Source organism: Heliconius melpomene, chromosome 17 (assembly GCF_056956725.1).
Source record: "Heliconius melpomene rosina isolate 202511_hmr_F chromosome 17, ASM5695672v1, whole genome shotgun sequence".
In the NCBI taxonomy this organism is placed as follows: domain Eukaryota; kingdom Metazoa; phylum Arthropoda; class Insecta; order Lepidoptera; family Nymphalidae; genus Heliconius; species Heliconius melpomene.
Window position 1 is genome coordinate 9,338,685 of NC_140405.1, and position 22,486 is coordinate 9,361,170.

At 31.2% G+C, this 22,486-nt stretch overlaps 2 protein-coding genes and 4 long non-coding RNA genes across 8 annotated transcripts; 3 read left to right on the top strand and 3 right to left on the bottom strand.

Moving 5' to 3' along the window:
* Positions 1–471: 471 nt before the first annotated feature.
* Positions 472–6,629, bottom strand: LOC146530192 (uncharacterized). 3 transcript variants are annotated; one of them, XR_014878961.1, is made up of 2 exons: positions 6,319–6,456; positions 472–781 (listed from the first exon to the last, which is right to left on the bottom strand). It is a non-coding gene; the product is annotated as an uncharacterized LOC146530192 (long non-coding RNA). The 3 variants fall into 3 exon arrangements; XR_014878959.1 differs by lacking the exon at positions 6,319–6,456 and adding an exon at positions 935–1,095; XR_014878960.1 differs by lacking the exon at positions 472–781 and adding an exon at positions 5,882–6,159 and having other exon boundaries at positions 6,319–6,629.
* LOC146530193 (uncharacterized) lies at positions 3,116–3,730 on the top strand. Its single transcript, XR_014878952.1, has 2 exons — positions 3,116–3,242; positions 3,467–3,730. It is a non-coding gene; the product is annotated as an uncharacterized LOC146530193 (long non-coding RNA).
* Positions 6,630–9,940: 3,311 nt separating the features above from the next.
* LOC146530194 (uncharacterized) lies at positions 9,941–11,832 on the top strand. Its single transcript, XM_085200714.1, has 2 exons — positions 9,941–10,077; positions 11,602–11,832. The coding sequence occupies exons 1-2, from the start codon at positions 9,984–9,986 to the stop codon at positions 11,766–11,768; spliced, it is 261 nt and encodes an 86-aa protein (XP_085056840.1). The 5' UTR covers positions 9,941–9,983; the 3' UTR covers positions 11,769–11,832.
* A 4,576-nt stretch (positions 11,833–16,408) lies between these two features.
* Positions 16,409–17,663, bottom strand: LOC146530195 (uncharacterized). Its single transcript, XM_085200464.1, has one exon. The coding sequence runs from the start codon at positions 17,385–17,387 to the stop codon at positions 16,413–16,415; it is 975 nt and encodes a 324-aa protein (XP_085056590.1). The 5' UTR covers positions 17,388–17,663; the 3' UTR covers positions 16,409–16,412.
* A 201-nt stretch (positions 17,664–17,864) lies between these two features.
* On the bottom strand, positions 17,865–18,308 carry LOC146530196 (uncharacterized). Its single transcript, XR_014878967.1, has 2 exons — positions 18,192–18,308; positions 17,865–18,051 (listed from the first exon to the last, which is right to left on the bottom strand). It is a non-coding gene; the product is annotated as an uncharacterized LOC146530196 (long non-coding RNA).
* A 1,393-nt stretch (positions 18,309–19,701) lies between these two features.
* Positions 19,702–20,219, top strand: LOC146530197 (uncharacterized). Its single transcript, XR_014878921.1, has 2 exons — positions 19,702–19,807; positions 20,013–20,219. It is a non-coding gene; the product is annotated as an uncharacterized LOC146530197 (long non-coding RNA).
* The last annotated feature ends 2,267 nt before the right edge of the window (positions 20,220–22,486 follow it).

Below are 22,486 nucleotides of genomic sequence, written 5' to 3' on the forward strand. Positions count from 1 at the left end.
TTAAATGAAGAATAATATTAACGTTCCATTACATTCACTATTCGTATTGGATATTGAGTGTATATTGTGGATATAAATTGTATTTTCGAATCGCAAAAGAAAATTAGTGTTTTTATGGTAGGACTTAAATTTTCAGTATTTTTACTATTTCATAACTGATTGATTATTTATTATCAGAGAGAAATTATATAATAGAAACTAATATATTCTTGTATATTAACATAAATATAATGATATTTTTTAGGGATCCGTACCTTAAAAGAAAAAGAACAGGACCCTCATAGGATTGGTTGGTCCCTTAGAGCACAGAAAAAATTAACTTATAAGTAACCGCAATCAACAGATGAGTAGTAGTTCATAAGTTTTGACAAAAAATATTGTATAAAATAAATTATTTGAGATTAAAATTAGTTCGTTTCACAATAAGTTTTAATATAATGAAGTTTATTATTAATAAAATAATACAAGATGTTGTAAATATATATAGACAATTTATTAAATCACAGTTAAATGTTTTTACAATTACTTAAATATGTAAAGTTTCTTAAAGTATTCAAATATGTTCTCCTACAACTATTCTGTTCATTTAATTAGGAGTTAGAACAGACGCACACTCTATTGATGTTGCAGCGTCCAAATCTGAACCCGAGCGCGTTGCACACGTTGCGGCACATGGCCGCCGTGCACACCAGGTTGTTGCGCTCCTGATGCGAGACTGATGGCAGGGCAGCTGGACTCAGGATCACCGGGAACGAGTCAGGGTTTTGTATGAAGAGAATATCTGTAACAGAGAAAATAATTAAAATATGGTCTGATAAAATTCAACGTCGACTTCCGTCATTCAACAAAGCAAACTAAGATGCAGTAAGTAAGCTAAGGTAATTTAATGTACTCAAAGCTGTCAATAATACATAAAACTTAAAATGGAATTTACCTGATTCTTCTCCACCCAAAGAAGGACTTGGAGCACCATATACAAAGAGTACAACTGACATAAGGGTGAAAAGTACAAAAATTTTGGAAGCCATTTTTTACTTTAGCTATGAGTTTTTGAGTTTGAGTGGCTTTAGCGTTGAGTTTTCAATTATAATTTTAAAATCGGTTGCCTAGTATTTATATTAAAAATGTTTAAGATAAGAATGCTCCAAAAAACGGTACTGGCCCTTGCATTGCATAGTAGATGGTTATCGAAGTAAACAAATTAGTGTTTTAGGGCAACGATAAAGATAAGTTGATAAGGTGTTTCCAAGATGTGTTTTGAATCGAAGTCTTTGTTATTTTTATGATTTAAACCTAATTACAACTTATTAATACGTTCGAAGAAACAAAATAAATAATACTCTGTACATAAAATTTACAATTAATTAACAAACGTAATTTCGACGTATATTTCAATATCATTATTTAGGACGGATCCTACTTTTTAATTGTACATATTCCCTGAATATAGAAGCGTGGCTTTAGTAAACATTACTTATATATTGTCTCTCTGTTTTTCCACTATTTTGTCTATATTCAATGCACATGTCGTCGACAAAAATAAATGGTCACGATAGATTTTTTATTTTATTGCAATAAAAGATGGACTTATAAAATTTTAAGTTATTTTTATTGAAATGTATATTTTATAAGTATTTTTAGAAATTAAACTTCCTTTGAAAATAACAGTTAAACCATCTAGCTTTATAAATCTATATTTATCATAATTATCTCATTTTTGACATTGTGGCACAGTGCATAAGAAAATCATTTATCGGCCTCTGTCATTAAACTCTCCTTGCATATCACGTAGCCTTCCTCCAGTATCAACGATACTGACTTCTCGGAGTTCAATCCAGCTCTCCGTTTCCACCTAATCCATTCTGTATATAATTAAAAATTTTAAAAAATATTAATTTGTATTATTTTGATAAAGATAAGACAAAAGATTTCGAGTGGCTGTTCTTTGTTATCATGTATGATATACTACAAGTGATTAATTAAACTTTTATAATTAAAATAAATTGGATTAGCTAGTTATATCTAATCATTATATTGACATAGTAATTATATTAACTATTACCGATATTTTATAGTGATAAAATTGTAGTAAAAAAATAGTAGAAATTAAAATATCGAAGCCTTCAAGGAATAGAATGAAAATGTATCAATCTTAAAATCATTCAAAATCACCAAGACAATGCCAGATTTGGACAATCATGTTTTTAAAAGAAGTTTCACGTACGACCGTCTCTTGAGAAATTACGGATGTCCCTTTTTTTACACGATAGAATCTTGAGTAAACATACCATAGTTCAGAGCCGTGTCTAGTAAATAGTAGTTTACGCACGTTCTGTGTTATACTTCTATAGTATTATATGATAATATAAAATAGTACAAAGTTAATACAAAGCTATGGCTTAAATAAAATCATCTATGAGTTACATTAAAGAAAATTAGGCAAAACGTGGGTAAATCTTCTATTAGAAAACATTTATAATATTTATATATAGTTTATTTAATCTGCTAAAAAAAAGATTTCTGCATTCAACACAGTTGGCACAAAACTTTTGTACCGAAAAAATTTGAACAAAAATTGTGCGGACGAAAGAGAGAACTGGGCACAGTTGTAGTTTATATAGAGAATTCTTTTTCTATATAAACTGCAGAATGCTTATATTTTTCACAGTGCAAGTACATTAAGTATAATAAATAAAAAATATATATATTTTCGTCACTTCATTACGATGACTAATTTCGCTTCGCTATGCTTTGTGTAAACGACTAGAACCCATAATCATCGAGCGATGTGTATGTAATGAGTATTTATTTTTTGTTCAAATGGTCTACTAACTGAACTAAGTTTAGTGTTAAACTAAATAAAATTCTTGAATATATGTAAAATGTAATTGATATGTCAATATAAATAATAAAAATATTAAATTTAATCAAACGAAACCTAAATAAATGATAATTTTAAATAATAAATAATTAGATAAAAAATTAGGGGAAGTGATAACTCAAGGGGGTATTGATTGGTTTACCTACTTTTAATTTCTTATCTGTCATTTTTATATAAATATCAACGATTCGTGCTTAGTAATATCAGTTGAAAGACTTAATTAAAGAACAACAACAACAACAACAAGACTTAATTACAAACATCAATATGGCAACTAAAATTTTCTATTTCATTTCTGCTATCATAGTAGCTCTGCTGTTGGTAGAGGCAGTCACATGTGAAGAAAATATTGTTCGACCTGGTAAGTACCTTTTATTAAACAATTAAAAATGGACTTTTATGTATGTAAACAAAACAACGTGTCAAAAACTCTCTCTCTCTCTCTGACTAATTTAATCTGAGAGTCACGATGTAAATAAAGCTGGTCCAAATTCCAAAGAGCTTGCAATTAATTTGAGATGCCTAAAAGTCGCTTGAAAATCTGTATTTTTTTGTTATTATTATTAATAAAAATTTCTATTACAGATATATTATTCATCCAAAACCCTGACTCGTTCCCGGTGATACTTAGCCCGGAAGAGGCTTTAATAGGTCCTCCCCGCAACAACCTGGTGTGCACGGCCGCCATGTGCCGCAACGTGTGCAACGCGCTCGGGTTCATATTCGGACGATGCAACGTCAACAGAGTGTGCGTCTGCTCTAACTTTTAATTAAATTAATTAGTAATAACGTACTTTAAAGAGAGCATACTTTAAGATACTATGTATTAAGAAAATTGTAAAATATCTGTGATTTAATAAAATTTTTATATTTATTTACAATTTCTTATTTTAAAATTATGGTTAGAGATATTTATTTTCTCAAAAGATTTACATTGAAATCTAGGTGATTTCAATGTAAATCTTTTGAGAAAATTACAAAATATTAAGTAGTAAAGTAATATCGAATAGTAGTCTTTGATAGTCATTTTAAAATTATGTTTTTTTTTTATTGACGCTTAAACTCAGTTATGTATTTGAGTGCATTTATAAACAGTGCAGGTGTGACAACAGTTTGTCTCGGCGGGTCTTGCGTGATTTAAACCGATGCTAGTTGCGATACATACCTTATTTGATACTTTAAATGTTAATATTTTTTTTAAGTAAAAGAAAAAGGCCGCACGATCACTGTACTAGAATAGAAAAAAATTATAGTCACAACGCTGTAGGTGGTACATGATGATATAATAGAACTTTCATCATGCTGCATCACGCATATATGATGAGATATAATTGTTTTTCATTTGAAAGCTGGTGCTACCCTGGTTTCATTTTAAATTGGTCGATTTTAAAAGCTTTTATTTAACTTGTAATGTATGTATGTGGCTTCGGGTGAAATCTTAGAGCTCAATTTTGAAGTAGATAAGATATCTGTCGCGTTAATCAATATTTAATTAAATTGCAACTTTGAAAATTTAATCTTTGCAGATTTTACATAATTAAATTAGTACTAGTTTATTTATACAAGTAAATCGCGTGACAAGCTTTTATGATCATATAAATTGCGTACAATGAGGTTATGAGTTGATAGTTAAAATTTAAAAGACAAATTTTATTTTCTCCTTTTTAGGGCGTTTAAATAAAAGTTTTTCTAAAAATGATTTTTTGCTTATAATTTATTTGACAATGATATCCATCAGAAAATCAAATAAGTCTTAAGTCATATTGTATACACATATTGTATTATTATACCAAACTCTTTTCAAACTACCTTTTAACTAACCTCCAATAAAAAAATAATCATCGAAATCCGTTGGCGTGATATTGAGTTATTCGTCTATTTGTCGCGCACATACCTAATGCAAATTTAAGACTTATGTGATTTTCTCATAGATACCATTGTCACACGAAGACCAAAAAATAATGGGACCATTCGGGAAGCTTTACCTTTCAAATAAAAAAAAATATCAAAATCGGTTCACCCAGTCAAAAGTTATAAGGTAACAAACAAAAAAAACAGTCGAATTGATAACCTCCTTTTCTTACAGAAGTCGGTTAAAAAAATACAAAACATTTGGAGTATGTATTAAATTAAATTATGCATTGACAACATATCAACATATTTAACTGTCAGTCAATTCTGTTTATTAAATGAATAATAATCATGTAGTCCAAGCGGGCGAAGCCACGGGCGGGTCGCTAGTAATTTAATAAATATTACAATGCACTAGGAAATTTTATGATATAAGAAATAACGCAATATTTTTTTTATTACATCTACAATATTTTACATTTTTTCTTTTTCTGAGGAGAACAAGGGAATGAAACTTATTTTACAAATTCACACTTAATTAACGACCTTTAAAGTTTACATAAACTCGGTTTTGAAAGATTGTTCTAATATAGATGGAGAAAAAATACTAAAAATACATTTAGTATTCTTATTTACCTTATTTGACTTTTATGCCAGATAATATCATTATTAATTAGGAGCTTATCTACTCGTCAAGCATTATATTTGAGGCTGTTGTTCGTAGGCTTAACTAAATAATATTTATTTTTTTGTCGTTGTGGCGTGTGGGTTCCATTCCCACTCGAGTGAATGATTTATTTATATTTAAATTTATTTGCTCTGGTACCAAGATAAAAAGCGTGGCGTTGAGTTAGCGGAAAACGGAGTGTCTCAACACTAGGTTCTCTCTGCCTACCATGCTATATGCGGAATACAGCTTCAATGGAAAAATACTATTTTTTATAATTTATTCCTATATAATCCAAAAAGCTTTGAAAGTTTTAATCAGGACTTTGTGGAGAGAGTCACAAAATAATGAACTTCTTATTTTTCTTTATATGATTTAAATCGTTTAAAATTTGATTCACTTAAACTGCGAAATAATTAAATATCGCCTATTTAAATATAGTAAAAATTCAGTATCAATATAAGAATAATAAACAAAAAACGTAGTGCTTAAAATATTTATTAAATCACAGTAAAACAAGTTTCCTAAATTACAATTTCTTAAAAATATTCTATTACTAGTTTATTTAATTAAAAGTTAGAGCAGACGCACACTCTGTTGACGTTGCATCGTCCGAATATGAACCCGAGCGCGTTGCACACGTTGCGGCACATGGCGGCCGTGCACACCAGGTTGTTGCGCTCCTGATGCGAGACTGATGGCAGGTCAGCTGGACTCAGGATCACCGGGAACGAGTCGGGGTTTTGTATGAAGAGGATATCTGTAAAATACAAAATAAATTGAATCTGAGAAAATTCAACGTTGTAAAGAAAAAAGAAAATGCATAAATAGCTAAAGGAATATTCGATATTCTTCGATGTAGTAAGCAATAGCCAGATGCTATTCTTATTTTAAATATTTAAAAAAAACTGAAAATTACCTGATTCTTCTACACCCGAAGAAGGACTTGGTGCAGCCTGTACAAAGACTACAACTGACATGAGGGCGAAAAGTACGAAAATTTTAGAAGCCATTTTACTGCTTTAGCGTTAAGATTGCGATTGTAATTTTAAAATTAATTGCGTATATTTATATAGTTTTTTTTATGATAAGAATGCTCCAAAAAACTGGTAGTTCCCCGTTACATTGCTTAGTAGATGGTTATCAAAGTAAACAAATTAGTGTATTAGGGCAACGATAACGATAAATCGATAAGCTACTCCTAAAATATGTTTTGATTCAAAGTCTTTATTGTTTCTATTATGGATATCTAATTACAGTTCTTCTATGCGTTCAAAAAACAAAAAAAAAGCAATTAATATACCGTCGTATATACAAATATTACATTATAACTTACATCATTGTTTAGAGATTCTGGTAAACTGAGAAAACTTTACATACATATAGGTAGTTTCTCTCTATGTATTAGACCTATGAAATAGCGGTTTCAATGTGAGATCATTGTGGCACAGCGAAATATTTTCCGACTGCACACTATGTGGGTTCGATTCCTATGTAGGAAAATAATTTTATTAAAAAACAAAGTTCTTATGTTGCAAGCGTGATTTTTCCAATTTATTATAAACTGTCAGCCAATACAAACAACAACAAAGCTGTCAATGTCTCGAAATGGATAGAAAGTTAATAATAAAATCTTTACAAACTCCCAAATTTTACAAGTACAATTTTGGATACCGTTCTTAACATTCAAAAATGTAAGATTTATTTATCTTGTATAATAAAAGTATATTTAGTGTTTTTCGGAACCAATGTTTCCTCATGATTCTGCAAATTGTAATTATATGTCATCAGAACTGAAGTTGTAATTTTTCGCTTGTTTTATCCAGTTCAATTCAGTTCTGTGTTTATATTGAACATTTTAAAAAACAAACAATTTAATTCGTTTACTTCTAATAATAGATAAGATAAAAGATTTCGAGTAGCTGTCCATTATTATAATTTATGATATACTATAAGTAATCAATTGATCTGTTCATATTAAAGTCACTTGGATATATCTTCTTATATCTAATCGTTATATTAACATAATAATATAATATCGGTAATGTAAATTTTAATATCAAACCTTACGTTACTGATGTAGATTATATGGAAATAATTATGTTCGAATCCATGCCTCACTTGGAACAATGTAGCTCAAAATTATTTTTTAATCTTCACGCTATATCCTGCTATATCCGGGGTTCATAGGCAGGTAGGAAAGAAAATCCTTTACCAAGACACGAGACTCCAAAGCGACAAAAACCAAAATGAGCAAGAGAACTTGAGAACCTAGTGTTGAGACACCGCGTTCCCCATGAAGACACTTCCGTTTTTCACTTAAAATAATTAATAAAACATTTATTTTTAAACCAAAATTTAAGTATAGTATCGTGGAAAAATTGAGACTCAAATATATTATACTAGCGGACGCGCGCAGCTTCGCTAGCTTATTTAGGGGTGAATTCTAATAAACCAAGAAACATGTGTTCAATGAAATATTTTTAAGAGTCGAAATTTCAAATTTTATAAAAATCGGTGGCGATTTGAAGATTTTTCCATACAAACTTTCAACCCCTTATTTGCACCTTTAGGGGGAGAATTCTAGAAAACTATGAAACACGTATTCAATTAAATACTTTTAAAAATCTAAATTTCAAATTTTATAAAAATCGATGCCGATTTAAAAATTTTTCCATACAAATTTACAACCCCTATTTCACCCCTTTAGGGTTATAATTTTTTAAAATCCCTTCTTAGTGGATGTCCAGATTACGAAAGTAAACATCTGCCCAAATTTCACGTTTCTACCATAAGCGGTTACGGCTGTGTGTGCGTCTTACCTCAGTCAGTGAGGACAAGTCCTTTTATATATATAGATAATCATGATCTCAAATGGTGTAATGAGAAAATATTTATAGTATTCAAATATAGTTTATTAATTAATCTGCTAAGCAAATAAACATCGCTACAATCAAATCAGCTAATAATAAATTATTTATTTATAAAGAAGGAAAATTATTAAAAAAAACTAAATTTTGCTGTATATTTTAGAGAGATTCTAGAGATGTCTGAAAAGAAAATGTTTGTGAAATATTACACTTAACATTATGTTTCACAAATATTAAATCCAATATATATATATATAGAATTGACATACAAAAATATATTACGAAGTAATATAGTAATAACAAGCTAACAATATAAGAGACAGATTCGCCTACTGGAAAAGTAATTAATTTGATTTATACACTTTGTATACAGTCGTAATTAAGTTTAGTATGACTTCGTTAATGTACGACGTACCTATTTCCAAAGTTTTCTTATTGCACAAGTTCTAAGTCTAGAGTGTTTTTATTTAAAGTTAAACAACATTGTCTTGATTTTCCATTATTACAAATTTAAAATCGGATAAATATTGTAGATACAGTATTAGAAAATTTTTTATTACATGCATATAGATGACCTCAGTACTTCGTAGGTACGTTAGACAGGTCATCCTAACATTCATTACATAGCATCTAAGAACTGTGGTTCCGAGTACCACTACGTTCAAAATATTGATGTTTCACATATATTTAAAAAAATATGCAAAAATGCTCGTACTTTTAATAACTTATCTCACCGTAGCCCTCCTCAATTAATGTTAGAAGTATGTAGTTAATAACAGGACTTACATGTAACAATAGTTTGTTTCCTAACAATAATGTGATTTTAATCCTTAATTCAGAATGTGTTAATATTAAAACATTTTTTTTTAATATCGGTGATCTCTAACAAATATTTAGCTAATATTCTATGAAGAACAAACTCTATTTTTTATATTGAAATGCACAAATTAATTTTAATATAAACAGAAACAAAATATAATATTATCTTTTGTTTTGAAATGCTTATCTATGCAGTTCTGCATAATATTATTGTTTTGGCGTTGATAACATTTCTTGTAATTTGATTAAAATAAAAAACTAGTGAAGTGAGAGCCGTATTCGCGTATTGAAGGTTCCGTACTAATTTCGTAATTATAGACCAAAGGAAAGTTAAACTTAAGGAAATTGATTAGTTGACATACTATATAAATATAAATCTGCAATGGTTTTTTCTGTGATGTACTTAAAAAATACTTTTTTTTTATTACTTTGTTTATATTGTTAGTTCTCATGTTTTGCAAAATTTCATGATTATTCTAGATCGACATAAAGTGCCCTATAGGCTTTCATAACGCAGTGATTTTTTTCATACATTTTAACTGGAGGTAAAATATTATTTTTTCTCTGCTCCAAGAGACTTACTTGGATATAATATGACATTAATTTCAGTTTAGTGCCCCCACGACTTCCTGAAGAAAATTACAAACAGTAACATACTCAAAAGCGAATACAGTCTAAGTGTGTGAGTTTGTGTGTGAGTGTAATATAAGGATTCCATTTAATTCTGTATGGTAACCCTAAAAAATATCAATATTAATGTGAATTCTATATGTTTGTTAGAAAATATATCTGCATACTTCATTAATAAGGCTTAACGGATAATTTATCAGTTATGAAATACTATAAATGCTGAAAAAAATTGTCAGGATAGTTTAACAACTAATTTAAAATAAAAATGGCAGTTAAAATTTTCTCTTTATTTTTTGCTATAATAGTAGCTTTGTTTGTACTAGAAACAGTCACTTGTAACGAAAATATTAATCAACCTGGTAATTGTTTTACTATATTTACTAATTTATTATAGTAACTAGCGACCCTCCTGCGGCTTCGCCCGCTTTAACTACTGGATTATTCATGTAATGTATGTTTGCAAAGCACTTAAGATAATGTGAAAATTAATTAAACCCTAATGCAACCCGCATTTTCGTAGTTTCAATAAGGATTTTCCAATTGTTTTACACAGCAAGGATTTTTTAGTAGGTACCGTAATTTTAAATCTGTGCTACTAATCTTTTCAAGTACTTATTAAAATATATTTAAATGACTATTTTTAGATAGTTAAATGACTATTTTTAAACGGAAGAAATTATAAACAAAAACCTACCTACTAATAACTACTACAAAAAATGTGAAACCAAATATATCGCGCTTAAATAATACATTCAACTCTAATTATCCAATACGTGCAAACGCATCTAACTAAATCTTCGTTGCTATAAAGGCAGCCGGGTTTTTTTTTTCGAGCTTGTGGTTAATGCTGAAGGGGGTATTCTGTCCCTGATGAAAAGCAAGCACGACGTGGCTGCCTGTGAGGAAAATTAAATAGAATGCATGGGCCGGGAATCGAACCCGGGCCGCCCGCGTGGCAGGCGAGCATTCTACCACTGAACCACCGATGCGGGTAAGGCAGGCGGGCGCGGTGGACGCATGGCGAGTGGCGAGCCGTTTCGCAGCAAGGATTTTTTTTGATATTGTAACAACTTCTAAAGTATTTATTAAAATGAAAAACAGTAAAAGACAGTTTTGGTCTACATTAAATGGCCAACGTAACTAATATACTTATTTATATGCTGAGAGTAAGGGATAAGTGAAACTTGAGTAACATACAGCTGATGTGTCAACGGCGGGATGTGTCAACAATTAAATGCGTTTTTCTGTAAAACTATTCGCAATTTCGAAATATTGTAAAAAGCAAATTTTATCTTCGTTTAACGTAGAAAATTGATAAAGTATTTTAAAGGATAAGGATTAATACCATTATGGAAAAATATCCCTCACAATAAAAAATATATTGAAATTATTATTTTTAGACAGAAAAATGATCACTACACATTATTCTTAAAAGATATGAATATGCTCTCGCGGACTTTTTTGTAGATCTTATTAAGAGGAACCATACTCCAGTACATTTTTTTCATGTAGTACTTACCATTAGAGCAGCGCATGCGCGAAAGTGTCTCAACGGGTAGGACTTTATACACATTTATCGTATTTATGTTAATTTACATAAGAATGTACAAATAATAAACTATATATAAACCTTCTACGAAAAACATTCGACTTAATGGTGAAGACCGCATCAAAATCCGTTGGGTGGTTTAGAAGAAGAAGAGTTAGAAACAACAGACAGACACGAAAAGCGACTTTGTTTTATAAGATATAGGATAGGATACAATATCAATGCATTTTTTTCAAAATCGATAAAAATTTAAAGGCTCATTGCTCCTTTTATAAGAAAAAGAAGATATTAATATAGCATTTTTTTTTAATTTCAGATGTATTATTCATTTAAAATCCTGACACGGTGCCAAGAATCCTAAGTCGAGAGGTAGCCTTGTCAGTACCTCAGCGCAACAACCTGGTGTGCTCGGCCGCCATGTGCCGCAACGTGTGCCAGGCGCTCGGGTTCAGGTTCGGTCTCTGCAACATCAACAGAATATGCATCTGCACCAACTTATAAGAATTTATTATATAATTGTGCTACAATATAACTTAAATTTTTAATAAACTGTTAATTTAAAATATTTTGGTTTTGTATATTTTCGCCAATAATAAAAAAATAAAAGAAGCAATAATTTGAATCTTTTGGGAACTGTTTGACTTTGAGTTTCGTCACTGCTGGTACCATTTCTCTTATTCGGACTGTTTTGACTAAAGCTATATTAGCAAAAATCGACGATTTTTACAAACATTTCTCTAAACATTTACAATGTTTTAATATCATACGTGATGAAAAGTTATTTAATAATTATAAATCTACCCACATACTACCTACATATATCCACAACTGTATTACTATTTAGTTTACCATATACCTACTATAGTTTTATACATGAAATACTAAAGCAATACATTTCATAATTAGTAATTAATCTCATAACATTTTCACATTCAACATTCGTAATTGTAATTAAACACCGTGAAATTATTGTACTATTCTCCATTGCAATACGAAAATAGAATTTATATTCATAAAATATACTCAATATCAATAGGAATAGTAAGTGTAGAGGAATATTAATATTATTTCTCATTTAAAGTAAAATTAAAATTACGTAGTCGCTACTATTCCAGGAGCAACTGAAATATTACTTAGCTTTTTATAAATAAAATTTAAACTAAGCACAAAAATGTTCATTTTCCATATATGTATGCAAAAAAATATAAATGTGGACTAATATGAAAATTGTAAGTAATAAGAGGCAAGCGGCATACTGTACCTAAACGCGACGGTTGTCGGTTGGATTCCCGCTCCGTTAAAATAATTATCTTCAATTTCTTGCTCTGGAACAAGGCTATTGAGTTCCGCACCTATACGTATATATTAAACGCCAAGTGAATCACAAAGTAAAAGTACTGATTTATTTTTTTTACATTTCAATTCTTAACTCTATTTTCTGTAATGTTAATTACAAACAACTACATGTCAACTATTTTTTTTATTTTTTTTTTTTTTTTTTTTTTTTTTGATTTATTGAGGTAAACTAACAATATCACAATAAGATAATTTATATATAATATAATTTATACATATAATAATTGTGAAATCAACATCGTTTACCCTAGATATAATAAATAAGTTTTAAAAGTTGAGAGTCGATTGTACATTATAATTCTGTAGTTTATTAAGTGTCATCATACAGTTCCTCAAATAGCAGTCTTTTGTAAACGCTTACAGTATTTGCAAAGATGTCGATATGGCTAAAGTTGCTGTTGTAGGAATTTAATGTGTGCTGAATAGGTGCACGTAGGCCTGCATTAGTACGAGTCGTTCGTGTGGCAAAAAGATGATGGGTGGAACGACAGGCCCGCCTATATGATCTAGTAGGCACTCCATAGCTTATACTATTCACAATATCAGAGCAATCGTATCTGTTATGGCAAATGTCATATAAAAACATAGCTTGCATTTGTATTCTCCTAGACTTTAACTCTAAAAGATTATATTTCTGCAGTAATTGATAGTATGGTTTATAATTACGACAGGATTTATAGTGCATGCAACGCAAGAACTTCTTTTGCACTCTCTCCAGGCAGTCTGAGTATTTGTTATATAACGGATCCCAAATACACACACCATGCTCCAATTGTGAACGGATCAAGGTTTTATAGAGATGTAGGTATGTGCTTGGACGGACGAAGTCATTACTAGCTCTCATAACAAACCCATACATCTTGTAGGCCTTACTACATATGTTATCAACATGTGCATCCAGTGTCAGCTTATTATCTAATGTGACTCCAAGGTCACGGATGGTTTGAACTCTACTAAGGTTATGGCCACCTATGGAATAATTATAGGTACTAGACGCTTGTTTTCTAGTAAAGGTAATAATTTTACACTTGTCAAAACTTAGCTGTAGTTTGTTAGCAATGCAGTAATTATTAAATCTATTCAGGTCCTCCTGAAAATCCAGATGGTCATTAAAATTAGTTATTGTGCGGAAAATTTTTAGGTCATCTGCGTATAGTAAAAAATCACAATGCTGGAAGCACATATGGATGTCGTTAATGAATAGGATGAATAACATCGGACCAAGGATCGATCCCTGGGGCACCCCAGACGTTATAATAACCGTACCTGACTCATATCCATTAATGACAACCTTTTGTGTTCTGTTTGTTACGTAAGATTTAAACCACCTCCAAAGATTGCCACGAATACCGTTGAAAGCCAGTTTTTCTAAGAGTATCCTATGATCTACTCTATCGAACGCCTTCAGAAAATCTGTGTAGATACTATCCATTTGAGCATTAGCATCAATATTTTCAAACAGTTTAGAAGTATAAATAAACAGATTAGTGATAGTAGATCGTTTACGAACGAAACCATGTTGCTCTGGAAGAATAGCTTTATGCAACAGTGGATAGACGTCATTACGCACCAGTCTCTCTAGAACCTTGGATAGTGTTGATAGGATTGAAATTGGTCGATAATTAACTACATCTTTTTTTAAGCCTCCTTTATGTATTGGTGTAATTCTAGCTGATTTCCATAAAACTGGGCATATACCCTCTTTTAGGCATTTATTAAACAACATGGTCAAAGGTTTACATATAGACATAGCAGAAGTTTTAATAAAAATAGGAGGAATATTGTCAAGACCTGCGCTTTTAGTAGTATCTAGAGACTTTAGTTCCTTAAAGACATTTGATTCCGATAGATGTATATCACTAATAACAGTGTCGTTACTAGTGTATCTGTCTATGTCATCTATATCTTCCATACAGAAGGAGTCACATACGTCAGAAGGTTGGAAAACAGATTGAAAAAAAGAAGAAAACAGACTACAAATACTTTCGGGAGTATCTGCTTTTGTTCCGTTATAATGGACACTGTTTGGTATATCTGATTGATTTTGACGATTTTTTATATAAGTCCAAAAGTATTTAATATTTTTGAGAATACTGTCTTCCACAGAGTTGATATATTTATTGTAACAAATTTGTGATTCTGTCTTGAATCTATCACGATACATTGAAAATATAGAATAATCGGATTGGTTTTTATATACTTTCCATTTAATCCAAGCTTTCTTTTTATTCTTAAATATGTGTATTAGTGCTGGAGTAAACCATACAGGAAATTTAAAATTGTTGGCTCTTTTAAAAGGAACGCGTTTCCGTATAATATGGAAAATATATTCATAGAAGATGTCAACACTTTCTTCAACAGATTTATTTTGAAACAATTTACACCAATTAATTTCCAAAATGTCGCTATTAATTTGCTCATAATCGGCATTCTTAAAACAGTATCTAAAACATGGACTTTTCGGTGTAGGTTTGGATGAGTTTTTATCAATAGGTATTAAAATATAATAGGGAGGATGCAAAACGTCAGGTGGAACCAGAGTGATTGGCGCCGAAAATGACTCAGTATTATATACGCTAGTTAGGCATAAGTCAAGTATTCTATTCATATTGTTTTTAAAAATATTTATTTGTATGCAATCTATGATGGACATGAAGTTTACTAAGTGAGTATACGGTGGCGTAAAATTGTCTATGTTTTTAATTTTTGCTCGTGTCCCATCAATACACCAATCAATATGAGGCAAATTGAAATCACCTATCAAATAAAAGTGATCGTATTCATGTATGTAAATAATTTCTTGTAGTTTATTAAAAAAGGCAACATATATCTCAGAATCTGTGGCGGGTGGTATATAAATGGCACTTACTAAGTATCGAGAGTTACCGATACGCAATTCCAATAGTACATGGTCTACGATCCGTGGGATGTCGAGTGGGGCGGTAGCCAGTGCAGGCGTGCAGACTACGGCACATAGCGAGCGCAGCACTGCCACTAATACTCCGCCACCGTCTTTGCGTTTTGTTGCTACGCGATCACGGTCGCATCGGTACACGCTGTAACGGGAATCTATGAATTCAGTATTTACAATGCCATCGTGGAACCAAGTCTCGGTTAATATAATAATGTCATAATTGTGCGACAATATATTCATGTAAATAGTATTTAATTTAGTCCTTAACCCGCGGCAATTTTGATAGTAAATTGAAAGTACATTGTTATTTATGCTATTGAATTTTACGTTTAAAAATATAAAGAATTATGTACAAGTAATTAGGTTCATAACTAACAAATCGGTTTATATTCAATGTAGATGCACATGTTGAAATATATAAGCGGCGGCTTTGTTTATTAATTAAAAAGAATAGGAATGACAACAGTAACAACACATAAAACATAGTAATTATTATCTTTGCGACACAGTGTGTATCATTATTATTGATGAAAGCTAAAAATATTTCAAGGTTATCAGACGTGCAGTAAACTACCCAACACACATACCCTACATATACATTTATTAGTACACTAATTGGATTTAAAATAATGCTTTGTAGATGTGAGAAGCGATAGCATAGTAAAGTATTATTACTTTTACCTACTTTTAACCAAGTACTGGTTTCACTTATGCAGGTGTTATTAATTAGAGCATAGTGTGTGAAGCTAGGACATAAAATACATTTATGAATTGTGTCTTTCATATAACATAGATAAAGATACAAACTGTTGAAAGTTAGAATAACCCGAGCAAATAATATAATTTGAGACATATTTCTAACTTTGCTAGGCTGTTTATTTGATGCGCACGATGTCTTGGAGTGATCTGATAGCAATAGCGGGTGAAGTATCTGTTTTGCGAGCCAGCACGGTTCCATGCTTAACCCAAACATATTTATATTCGTTTTTCTTAGCAGCTTCACGGGCTTTACGAAATAACAGCTTGTTATCTAAAGTTAAATGCTCGTTGACGTATATGTTGACAGGTTGGCCAGATATAGATATTGATGATGAATTTAACCCCCTCGTAGCTCGCGAGGCGGCTATTACATTATCACGTAGTGTCCTGTTGGCGAGTTTCACAACAATATTCTTCGGGCGTCGATCGTCTTTATCAGCGTGTGGTACGCGATGAATGGTTATTATGTCGGATTGTTTTATAGGGTGTTTAATAGCATTACCCAGACATTCTATAATGCTAATAAGGTTTTCACCTCGCCTATCAGGTATATTAGTTATTTCGATATTGCATTGTCTTGCCTGCTGTTCCATAGCGTGTATTTTATTTTCTAGTAGTTGTATTTGAGTTTTATAGCAACTAGATTGTGAAATATGTTGTTCTACAGTTTTCAATCGATCTTCAAAGAGTTCTTGTCGTTCATTCGAGAAGCTAAGTGACGTTTCGATTTCACACAAACGGGTGTTGACTTCATTCAATGATTTATTGAGGTTAATAGTATCCGTATTAAGTTTTAACACATTAACATTAAGTTCAGATAACGCAGATGTTATTTTCGACAGTTCGCCGGTTAGGGCCGTATTTACCGCAGTGGCAATACTATTTGTGATGCAGTCGCCAATGGTTTTATTCCATATTTGCATTTGGTTGTTGAACTTTTCCTCAATTTGAAGCATAAGCGTCTCAGTGTTATTTTCTATTTGTTTTCGTTTGCGGGTATTTATGAAGCTATCGCCGCCAATCTTATTAACCGATGCAGGTATATCGCCATCTGATAAGAAGACGTTCGGCGGTGTTCGTTGTAAAGACATCGTCGTTGCTCGTTATATTACCAGTCGCACAGGTGTGACAGAGATGAAAAATATAACGCTGTCCTTACGCACCGTCACGGCCGGCAGACGATATGCGAAGACGAAATTGTTTTCACCTTTTTTCACTTAATCCTTAATTATAGAATAGGATCTCAGTACACTAAACACGACACTATTGTTTATACTATTATTACTATGAACGTTTTTTTGCGTATTACAAATTAAATATTTAAGGAAGATTAACACAGGGTACTACTCTCAACGCTTGTCGCGGACGGAATGAACGGACGGAAATTTTTTTTATTATTTATTTACTTTCCTTGATACGATCCAGTTAGATGCTCTTCTATTTAAATATTAACATTTTCTGTATTGGTGAATAATAAACAAAAAAATATTACTTAAAATATTTATTAAATCACAGTTAAACAAATTTCCTAAATTACTATTTCTTAACATTATTCTATTACTAGTTTATTTAATTAGGAGTTAGAACAGACGCACACTCTATTGATGTTGCAGCGTCCAAATCTGAACCCGAGCGCGTGGCACACGTTGATGCACATGGCGGCCGTGCATACGTTGTTACGCTCCACGACTGATGGCAGGTCAGCTGGACTCAGGATCACCGGGAACGAGTCAGGGTTTTGTATGAAGAGGATATCTGTAATAGAGAAAATAATTAATATTTGGTCTCATAAAATTCAACGTTGACTTCTGTCATTTAACAAAGTAATATAAAATGCAGCATGCTGCTAATGTTATTTAAATATTAATGTATCAAAAATTTTAACTGGAACTTACCTGATTCTTGTTCGCCCAAAGAAGCACTTGGTGCAGCTTGTATAAAGAGTACAACTGACAAAAGGGTGAAAAGTACAAATATTTTGGAAGCCATTTTATTACTTTAGCGTTGTTTTCAGTTATAATTTTAAAATGAGTTACCTAGTATTTATATTGAAAATTTTAAGATAAGAATGCTCCAAAAAAGCCGGTAGAGCCCCTTGTATTACATAGTAGATTGTTATCGAAATAAACAAATTAGTGTTTTAGGGCAAAGATAAAGCTAAATTCGATAAGCTACTTCCAAGATGTGTTTTGATTCGAAGTCTTTGTTGTTTTCTTGATTGAAACCTAGTTACATCTTATCTATGCATTTGGAAAAAGATAGATACATTGCACAAGATCTGACCAGCGTGAACGCAACTACCTAGATTTAATACAAATTTAAATTTTAATAAAAAATCTCTAAACAAATATTTTTATATAAAAACACAAGTAACTGATTATTTCTGTAGGCCACGGAGTAGATTTGTCGGTCTCGGAGAAACTAATTTCGATAGTCTTTAATCACTATTGATTACTATTAATAGGAATTACTATTAATAGGACTACTATTGGCAGGAATTCTATTTCTTCCTTCTCAGTGATATGTAAATTGTTAAACTACTATATGTACTTCAACTAGCTCTGTGCCCTCATTCATAACTTACATACCAAAATTACAATATTATTACATTGTTAAATGTTTATTAGAAACGGACGAACGGTTGTTATATCGTAATCGATGCTTGTATGGCGTTGAACATAGATGTAGGGAATTCAATTGTTATTCTACGATTATACTTCTAGATGTGTGATGCTATTTTATATCCTATTTCCGATATATTTAGTAATATATAACTATTTATAGAAAATTTAAAATACTTCTTTTTTCTTAGCTATAGCCTTATTTCTTTAAAAACTTTAGCCATTATTCCAGGTATCACCATAGTTAAAATACTGAACTGTGTTGCTTGTAAAGAAGTAACAAGAACGTAACGTTGAGTTCTGCCGCTGTATGTTTATATTACGCGTTGAGTTAGTCCCAAGAGTGTCTTAACACTAGATTTTCTCTGTCTACTTGCTATTGATAGAAAAAAAAATACAAAAGGCTCTTGTCGCTCCCCTTATCACATACATTCGCTTTATTTGACCATACTTGGGAAATGATCATATTTTTGTTATTAAATATATTTATCCGAATAAGATTTACATAGATCCATAACTATTGTGCTTAAAAATTTTATATTCTCGAAAATAAATAACAAGTTAGTAGTCTTTCAATGTAAAACAATAAAAATAAACAAATTAAATTAAACAAAATCTAAATTAACGATAATTTTAAATTATGAATAATTAGATAAAAAAAAAATAAGGGAATTGCTATCTCAAAAAGGTATTGAATTGATTACCTACTTTGAATTTCTTATCTGTAATTTTTGTATAAATATCAACGATTCGTGTTTAATAATCACAGTTGAATAACTAAATTACAAACATCAAAATGGCAACTAAAATATTCTATTTCATTTCTGTTATCATAGTAGCTCTACTGTTGGTAGAGGCAGTCACGTGTGAAGAAAATGTTATTAGACCTGGTAAGTACCTTTTAATATATTTTTCAGATTTATGCTTATCCTGCATATCTTGCATATGGTAAATGTAAAGCATATGTACGTGTACAAATGAATATCCAAAAAAACACGTTGACTTTAAATTGCAATTTTCATTTTTTGGTTGCCAAAAGCTACCACAAAAAACTGTTATGTTTTCTTAATCAACTTATTCAAATTTTTGTTACAGATATCCTCTTCATACAAAACCCTGACTCGTTCCCGGTGATCCTGAGTCCAGCTGACCTGCCATCAGTCTCGCATCAGGAGCGCAACAACCTGGTGTGCACGGCCGCCATGTGCCGCAACGTGTGCAACGCGCTCGGGTTCATATTCGGACGATGCAACGTCAACAGAGTGTGCGTCTGCTCTAACTTCTAAATTGAAAATTACACTTTTTTTCTTAAGTTAAGCCGTTAATATCAAAGCTTTAATTAACTTTTAATTAATAATAAATTTACAAAATTTTATGTATAACTAGCGGACGCGCGCAGCTTCGCTTGCGTATTCAGGGGGAATTCTAATAACCCATGAAACATGTGTTCAATGAAATATTTTTAAGAGTCTAAATTTCAAATTTTAGAAAAATCGGTGGCGATTTAAAGATTTTCCCATACAAACTTTCAACCCCTTATTTGCACCCTTCGGCGGTGAATTCTAGAAAACCATGAAACACATGTTCAATTAAATATTTTTAAGAGTCTAAATATCAAATTTTATAAAAATCGGTGGCGATTTAAGAATTTTCCATGCAAACTTTCAACCCCTTATTTGCACCCTTAGGGGGAGAATTCTAGAAAACGATGAAACTCGTGTTCAATTAAATACTTTTGAAAATCTAAATTTCAAATTTTATAAAAATTGGTGCCGATTTAATTTTTTTTCCATACAAACTTTAAACTTCAATTTCACCCCTTCAGGGTTAAAATTTTTGAAAATCCCTTCTTAGTGGATGTCCAGATTACGAAAGTAAACATCTGTCCAAATTTCTCGTTTCTACGCACAGCGGTTACGGCTGTGCGTGCGTCTTACCTCAGTCAGTGAGGACAAGTCCTTTTATATATATAGATAAGTCTTGTGGAATAAAATTATTAGTAAATTACACATTATAACTTTTATTTGCCCAATACAATATTTAAATATACGAGTATAAATTTGTATAGTTTTCATAAAGCATGAAATAAATTGTTTATACGAATTTCTAGCTATTTCGTAGGCTAGGTCCATATGATCCACAAACTTCTCACACCTACAAAATCCCGAGAAATACTAAAATTCAATTAGAAAACACGCTTATAGTCTCACGAGACACATTTTTGTCCCCCAAGAACATATAACAATATACAAGGAGGTAAAATTGCAAGACTCCTTGCCTGCAAAAGCTAAAAGACATTTCTTAGCTATCAAATAAACTCGACGTAGTGCACCGTTTTAGAATTTTACGAGAGACCTCGTCACTGCAACGTACGAGTATATTACAGTATCGAGAAACGCCTATTGGGATTTACGTCCCGTCTTCAACGGGTTTAGTTTAAGCAGCGTTCTGGATTATTTAGACTTTATTTTTACTATACGATCGAATGCTAGCATAGAGCTAGTTCTAAGTTTTAAGTTTTCTTATAGATTTTTTTATTATCAACGTTTTATCATTACCATTAAAGGATTTTTTACGTAATAAAATATTTTTTTATGAAACTTTTAACGTCTCCTGCATTTTATTATTGGCTTGTTAATGGCTATTTATTTATATATATTTTGAAAATTTTAAATTAAAAAAATATGCATATTACATATGAAACAGTAAATACTATAAATTGGTGGATTGTAAAAATACATACTAACAATTTTTTTGCGAAACGAAAAGGAAAACTTTCTATCAAACAAATTAAAGTATACAGAATTAGATTACCAAACGTTTAAAACAAGCGAGTCAACCAAACCATTATTAAGTAGTAAAAAATAAATTTCCAGTACCAGCGGAGTACCGGAGAGAACTTGAAAGTATTAGGTGAAGTTTTTACTCGCTATATTTACTCCGAGAACGATTAACGCTTGAAAATATCTTTTGTTACTTCAACTTAAGCCACTGAAATGGACGAAGTTGTGAAGTACGCCTTTAATAGTAAACAAAGATCTTGCAAACTTTTTATATATCTTACGCTAATAAAGGTTTATTACTTTACGTTATTAAACAATAGATTGTTATGTTATATTTTTTTTCTTTTCGTTTCTTTTCGGCTGATATGGAATGGTTTCTTTATATACTGCCTATGTATATATATTTAGTATTTTTTTTAGTTATATATATTTTGTATAGTGAAACAATATGTATATTACATGTAATTTTATTTCAATTCATAACTGCGAAAATCTCCGCTTGCGAGTTGACTCTCTGTACTCTAATATATTTTTCATTAATTATACAAATCATTTTTCCTATCAAATTAGTCTATGTATTATTAAAATCTATATTGAAGTCCGTGGAACCCTGGTGGTGCAGGGGCACAAGTGTGTGATTGCACACGCGACGGTTGTGAATTCGATTCCTACTCACTCAATTTTCAATTCATGGTCCCTATGATATTTATTAATATATTCATAACTTCGCTCTGGTAGAGTCTGCCACTCAACACGCAATGACCCAAAAATTCAGCGGAAAGTGGG

Coding starts and splice junctions, on each gene's coding strand:
- LOC146530195 (XM_085200464.1), bottom strand. CDS start 17,387: ATGTCTTTACAACGAACACCGCCGAACGTCTTCTTATCAGATGGCGAT.
- LOC146530194 (XM_085200714.1), top strand. CDS start 9,984: ATGGCAGTTAAAATTTTCTCTTTATTTTTTGCTATAATAGTAGCTTTG. Junction 10,078..11,601: donor CGAAAATATTAATCAACCTG/GTAATTGTTTTA, acceptor TATTCATTTAAA/ATCCTGACACGGTGCCAAGA.